The sequence below is a fragment of the Vicia villosa genome, linkage group LG2 (assembly GCF_029867415.1).
Source record: "Vicia villosa cultivar HV-30 ecotype Madison, WI linkage group LG2, Vvil1.0, whole genome shotgun sequence".
Classification (NCBI taxonomy): Eukaryota; Viridiplantae; Streptophyta; class Magnoliopsida; order Fabales; family Fabaceae; genus Vicia; species Vicia villosa.
The window spans coordinates 45,261,418-45,268,828 of record NC_081181.1 but is presented as its reverse complement, the minus strand read 5'-3'; the positions used below and the strand labels follow the sequence as shown (position 1 = coordinate 45,268,828).

Here is a 7,411-nt window from a genome sequence, read left to right as displayed (position 1 = left end):
CAGTTTTTCCTTCATGGATGGGTTCTCTAGGTACAATCAGATTAAAATGGCTCCCGAAGACATGGAGGAAACAACCTTTATGACATCCCGAGGTACCTTTTGCTATAAGGTAATGCCTTTTGGTTTGAGAAACACTGGGGCAACTTATCAGCGAGCCATGGTCACATTGTTCCATGACATGATCCACAAAGAGGTTGAAGTATACGTGGATGATATGATTGCCAAGTCCTATACAGAGGAAGAACATATCACACATCTGCAAAAATTATTTGAACCTTTGTAGAAGTTCAAGCTAAGGTTAAATCCAAACAAATGCACATTTGGCATACAATCGGGAAAGTTGTTAGGGTTCATTATGAGCCAACGTGACATAGAAGTAGATCCTGAGAAAGTGAAAGCCATACAAGAAATGCCCACTCTGAAGTCAGAATAAGAGGTTTGTGGTTTCTTGGGGCGATTAAACTATATCTCGAGGTTCATATCACATCTAACTGCCACATGTGAACTTATATTCAAGTTACTCAGGAAAGATCAACCTGTCAAATGGAACAAAGATTGTCAAACAACTTTTGAAACTATAAAGCACTACTTGCAAGAGCCACCTATCCTAGTACCTCCTGTTCCTAGGAGACCATTGATCATGTATCTCACTATTCTTGAGAGATCTATGGGATGTGTATTAGGCCAACAAGATGAAACTGGCAGAAAGGAGCATGCAATCTATTATCTAATTAAAAAATTCATTGATTGCGAGTCTCGGTATTCACCATTAGAGAAGACATGTTGCGCCCTAGCATGGGCCACAAAACGTCTACGACAATATATGTTGACTCATACTACATGGTTAATATCGAGAATGGATCCTTTGAAGTATGTGTTTGAAAAGTAGGCCCTCACAGGCAGAATTGCTAGATGGCAAATGCTATTATCTGAATATGACATCCAATACGTCACACAAAAGGCAATCAAAGGGAGTGTGTTGGCAGAACATCTCGCTCATTAACCCCTCGAGGAATATCAGTCAATGAAGTTTGACTTCCCTGATGAAGATGTCATGTGGGTAAGAGATTATGAAATACCAGGACCCGACGAAGGACCTGAATCTGGGGCAATATGGACACTTACGTTCGATGGTGCATCAAATGTACTGGGGCATGGAATAGGGGCAGTTTTGACATCTCTGGATAATTATCATATACATTTCACAGTAAGATTATGTTTTGACTGCACTAATAACATCGCTGAATACGAGGCTAGTAAACTAGGTCTAAAGGCTGCAATTGATATAAGAATCAAGATCCTTGAAGTTTATGGTGACTCAGCACTAATAATTCATCAGGTTAATAAGGAGTGGGATACACGAGATTTTAAGCTAATCCCGTATAGGGATCACATACTGAAGTTAGCAACTGAGTTTGAAAGAATCACTTTCAATCACATTCCTAGAGAAGAGAATCAAATGGCCGATGCATTAGCAACACTTTCATCTATGTTTAAAGTAACTTGGCCGAATCATGAACCACGAATAACAGTTAGGCACTTTGAAGAGCCTGCCTATTGTCTTACTATCGAAGAACGGCCTGACGACAAACCGTGGTTTCATAATATCAAAAGGTACTTGGAAAGACAAGAATACCCAGAAAATGCATCCACGATTGACAAAAAGACATTGAGAAGGCTGGCAGCAAAATTCTTCCTGAGTGGAGATATACTATACAAAAGAAACTATGACTCAGTGCTACTAAGGTGTGTGGATGAAAGGGAAGCAAAGGAAATCATCAAAGAGGTTCATGATGGAACATTTGGAACTCATGCAAATGGTCACGCTATGGCAAGGAAAATACTATGAGCAGGTTATTACTGGATAACCATGGAAGCTGATTGCTTTCAATATACAAGGACATGCCACAAAGGCCATATCTATGCTGACAAAATACATGTGCCACCAAATCCTCTAAATGTTTTGAGCTCACCTTGTCCATTTGCAATGTGGGGTATTGATATTATAGGAATGATCGAACCCAAGGCCTCTAACGGGCACATGTTCATATTGGTTGCTATAGACTACTTTACTAAATGGGTTGAAGCTGCTTCCTACACGAATGTAACGAGACAAGTAGTCACTCGCTTTATCAAGCATAATATCATATACCGCTATGGGGTTCCCAACAGAATTATCACTGACAATGGATCCAATTTAAATAATAACATGATGAAGAAGTTATGCAAAGCGTTCAAAATCGAACATCACAATTCTTCTCCATATCGACCCAAGATAAATGGGGCGGTTGAAGCTGCCAATAAAAATATTAAAAAGATAGTGCAAAAGATGGTGAAGACGTATAAAGATTGGCACGAAATGTTACCCTTCGCCCTACATGGTTATAGAACATCTGTGCAAACTTCCACAGGAGCAACGCCGTTCTCCCTGGTCTATGATATGGAAGCAGTTCTCCTAATCGTAGTGGAAATTCCCTTACTACGAGTCCTTGCAGACATAAAACTCGAAGAGTCGGAATGGGTAAAAACCCGTTTTGATCAGCTTAATCTCCTTGAAGAGAAGCGTCTGACAGCTCTGTGTCACAGACAATTGTATCAAAAGCGAATGAAGAAAGCATTCGATAAAAAAGTTCATCCTAGAACTTTTCAGGAAGGAGATATAGTTCTCAAGAAGATCTTGTTACCCCGCCTCGACTCATGAGGGAAATGGACTCCTAATTATGAAGATCCATACATAGTAAAGACGATCTTCTCAGGTGGAGCACTCGTCCTCACAACAATGGATGGAGATGAGTTACCGCATCCTATCAATGCTGATGCGGTCAAGAAATACTATGCTTAACCAAAAGCATAAATCATGAGGCAAGTAATATACTTTGATAACTACAAATGATAGGAATTCATGCAATCATCTATCTTCGGAGGCAAGGTTACCAGAACGTTCAAGGAAAAGAGCAACAGCAGTATCAGTATCATTTCTATTCCGTCATTTCCTTTCAAATTTCATGCAGTTTCTTTCTTTATAAGAAATTGCATTTTGTACATTCGCCGATTTAAGACATTCATTATTAATAATATACAAAGTTACTCTTTATCATACCGACTTTATAAATACCCACCTCTTTCTTTCGACACCATTTGCGAAAATAAAACGTTTATTCTTTCATAAACTTAATACTGAAATTATTTTGGGGCGCCAATAAAAATAAGTTTTTTCAAAAGAAAGCTTTAAAAAATAAACAATCAAAGGTAATTCTAAGAAATACTTTGACACAGCAACACATCGTAGCAGTCAAACAAGGGCACTGGATATCAAAAAGTTGGGTCAGTTCAGAACCTAATGGCAAACAGTTTGAGATTTTTGCTCATAAACGTTTTTACGCATATAAGCATCATCTATGCACGTCAAGCATTAGCAATATACACGAACACTATCAATATATACGAGCATTTACCAACTAACATGAGCATAATCATTACACGCTGTCATACCCCAAAATTTACCTGATCACTTTCACGTCTATTAATTTATTAAGGGTATAAAAAAGAGCTGTGGGGTTTAACATATCTATTGTCAAACCAAATCTCTTATAAAAACCTTTTATTTAAATAATGAGTGTGGGATTAGTAGGTATTTGGGCCCAATTATTTGGCCCATCTACTTTATTTTTAACACTTCCAATTCTATGTATTTTGCAATTTAATTTATTTTCCATTAATTATTTGTGTTTTTATTTTCATCTATTGCAATTTTATTAACTAATATTTTGTTAATTAATATTATGGTTAACTATTATTAGGATTAATAATATTATTAGCTATTATTATTAATTATTATAATTAGGATTATTAGTAACTTTAATAATAGTGTTATCAGGATTATTATTATTAATTTCATTATTATTATTATTTTAGTTATTATTATTAGGTTATTGGGATTAAAGAAAGTGGGCCGGTTATGAGGTATTGGGTCAATGGGGATGGGTAATATGGGCCATCAAGGTACGGACCGGGTCAAACCCAACCCAAATCCTGTTCATCATCTTGTCCAACCAAACCATAGCAGCGGAGGCCATCCTCTTCACCAACCACCAACCCTAGTCCAAGCAGGCCCAAATCCATGAAATTAAACAAGAATCAAATCTCAGGAAAAATGAAATCAAAGAAAATGAAATAAAATATTTCATTAATCAGATCGGATTACAACAATGAATCAAATATTACAATTAATCAAAATTTGGAACGAATCAAATCAAAACCTAACTAATCTAATATTTCATAAATCAATCTAATCCTAAGTCACTATAAATCAAAAGCTAAAACCTAACAGAAAGGGGACGAAATTTTGAGGGCTTGGACTTCTGGAAATTAGGAGAAGACGAACACAAACCCTAAGAGCTTCGAGTCTTCTTCTTCAAGCTTCGATTAAACCTGCAAAAAAAAAGAAGGCAGAGAGATTAGCGAGGAAATCAGAGCTTACACGTTCCAGAATACAAGAACAAAAGATAAAACACTAATATGACTTAGCTTAGGGTTATACTGATGCTTGCATGTGTGTTGGATAATCGATTTTTGGACAAATTAAAGGGTTAGGGTTCTTGGATTGATAAACCTAGGGTTAAGGTTCTAAGGGTTTGTATTAAGATAGGGTTAAGGTTTGTGTTGAGAGGTTAGGGTTCATGGTTCTTCTAGGTTTTGATGAAGGATGGGGTCGGGAAGATGAAGATCACATGGATCTTCATCGGCTTCTGGGTTTGTATGGTGGTTTTTATGGTGGGCTAGGACGGTTCACGGTGATGGAATTTGGTTTCTGGGTTGGTGTTTGGGTGGTTGTTGTTGCGTTGCGGGGTTTGGTTGGGAGGAGAGAGTTAGAGAAGAGAGAGCGCTGAAGAGAGAGACTGAAGAGAGAGAGAGAGAAAGGAGAAGAAAAAATGAGAGGGAGAGTAGAGAAGGTGAGAGGATAACTTTCCGTGGACCGCCGGATTTCCGCCATGTGGCTTCACGGTAGCCACATGGTCTGCACGTGGACTTTGATCCGGTGCATATCCTTAACCATGTTCCCTCGTACATAAACACATGCAGACCATTAGATCACCCATCGTCTTGATCTGAAGCCATCAGATCTGGATCAGGTGATCACGCTCATGGAACGTCCACCAAATCACGCGCCCTCATCACACTGAATCATAACGAACTGAAAACCTTAATGGGCCTATCTCATTACTATTCACACACCCTAGTTTTACCAGCCTTCAACATTTTACACCCCCTGGAAAATTCATTAAGATTATTTAATTTTAGTGACATAATTGTTATTTGTTTTGATTATACCCAATAAGCATGACGATTAACAAATTTTTTTTTTTTGGTTTAAGAAATATTAACATTAATGTTTACTAAACTGGTAATTATTAATTGATTTGATTATATCAAATAATCACGTTAATTAGTAATAACTTTGTTTGGGTTAATAATATGGAAGCTAATATTTTAATATGACATAATTTTCTATGTATTAACCATTGGTCTAATTTATTATTCGTTTCGATCGAATTAATCGATTGCGATGATTAATAGCACAATTAATTTATTAATTTACAATTAAGTAACCTATACAAATCAAAATTTAATTTGCTAAGGGTTGTAATCGAATCAATCGATTATGATAATTAGTGATAAAAATCGATACCAGTTAGTTTGTCAATTATGTTGATCAAAGCTATTGATCAACGTGACTGACAATACTAAGGTTTAAAATACTAATCAGGGTTGTACGCCACGTCAAAATACATCTCTTTCACAAACTGCGAATTTCAAAACTGCGACAATTACCAAACTACGTACGGTAATTCAAAATACCTTCAACACATTCATACTAAATCTAAGGCGTACAACCCTGCCCCGAACTACGTAGACTCTGATCCTCCATAAGGAGGTACGTAGGCACTTGGTAACAAGGCGAGTCCCCTTCCGCAAAAATCCAATTAGGTCCGAATCTTACCTTTCACCCTTGAAAGCATAAACCTTGCCTTAATATTTTAAGCCACAAACATTACCTTAGACAAAACCTTAGGAAAGGGTTAGGGGGGCCTAACACCTTCCCTTGACCCGATTATAATAACTTATCCAGATCTCTAAACTTCGTAGGGTTTCCTATTCGCCCTGGTAGAATAAGTGGCGACTCTAAAATCTAAATTTTTAGGGCAGGTTGCTACACACGCCTATTCACAGGCTAAGCTCCTATCCACATGCCAAAGATACCTATTCACAGGTAAAAGCACCTATTCATAGGTCAAGAACGCCTATTCATAGGCTAAGCGCCTATCCACAGGCCGAAGATACCTATTCACAGGTAAAAGCACCTATTCACAGGCTAAGCGCCTATCCACAGGCCAAAGATACCTATCCACAGGTAAAAGCACCTATTCACAGGTCAAGGACGCCTATTCATAGGCTAAGCGCCTATCCACAGGTAAAAGCCCCTATTCACAGGTCAAGAACGCCTATTCATAGGCTAAGCGCCTATCCACATGCCGAAGATACCTATTCACAGGTAAAAGCACCTATTCACCGGTTAAGAACGCCTATTCACAGGCTAAGCGCCTATCCACAGGCTGAAGATACCTATTCACAGGTAAAAGCACCTATTCACAGGTTAAGAACGCCTATTCACAGGCTAAGCGCCTATCCACAGGCCAAAGGTACCTATTCACAGGTCAAGAACGCCTATTCACAAGCTAAGCGCCTATTCACAGGCCGAAGATACCTATTCACAAGTAAAAACACCTATTCACAGGTCAAGAACGCCTATTCACAGGCTAAGCGCCTATCCACAGGCCGAAAACACCTATTCATAGGTCAAAACAAAACATACACAGGCATACATACGCATCATTGACAAATTTAGGGGTCTTCTATTATTTAATAACCCTCCGATCCGAAACACGTGAGGCGTGCGTATCCTCACGCTATTCGATCCGAGGATAATTAAATAGGGGCAGCTGTCATACCCCAAAATTTACCCTATATTTTGTTAACATTTTGTTCTTTTATCTAGTATTATTATCATTTACTTTTCTTTTCTAATTTAAGAGAGGTATAAAAATAGGGGTGTTATTGGGCTTAACATTTAGATTGTTAAGCCCATTCCCTTTATAAGCCTTAGAAAAGGGAAGGGGTGTGATTAGAAATCTATTAGAAGCCCCATGTGAAATAGTGGCCCATTAGTAGTTTTATGTATTTGTCTAAAAAATATATATAATGAAGAAAACTTTTATATATATATTTCGAAATTTATTAAGAGATAAGTTTTATTATTTACTTTTTTTATTTTAGTAAACTAGTTAAGTTATTAGTTATGTATTAGTTTCTGTTAATTAACATAAATTAATTTGAATTATTTATAACTATT

At 37.4% G+C, this 7,411-nt stretch overlaps 1 protein-coding gene across 1 annotated transcript; it reads left to right on the top strand.

Annotated features, from left to right (window-relative positions):
• The first annotated feature begins 1,024 nt into the window (after positions 1-1,024).
• On the top strand, positions 1,025-1,849 carry LOC131648971 (uncharacterized). Its single transcript, XM_058918710.1, has one exon. It carries the CDS (start codon positions 1,025-1,027, stop codon positions 1,847-1,849), a length of 825 nt encoding a protein of 274 aa, XP_058774693.1.
• The last annotated feature ends 5,562 nt before the right edge of the window (positions 1,850-7,411 follow it).

Coding starts and splice junctions, on each gene's coding strand:
- LOC131648971 (XM_058918710.1), top strand. CDS start 1,025: ATGAAGTTTGACTTCCCTGATGAAGATGTCATGTGGGTAAGAGATTAT.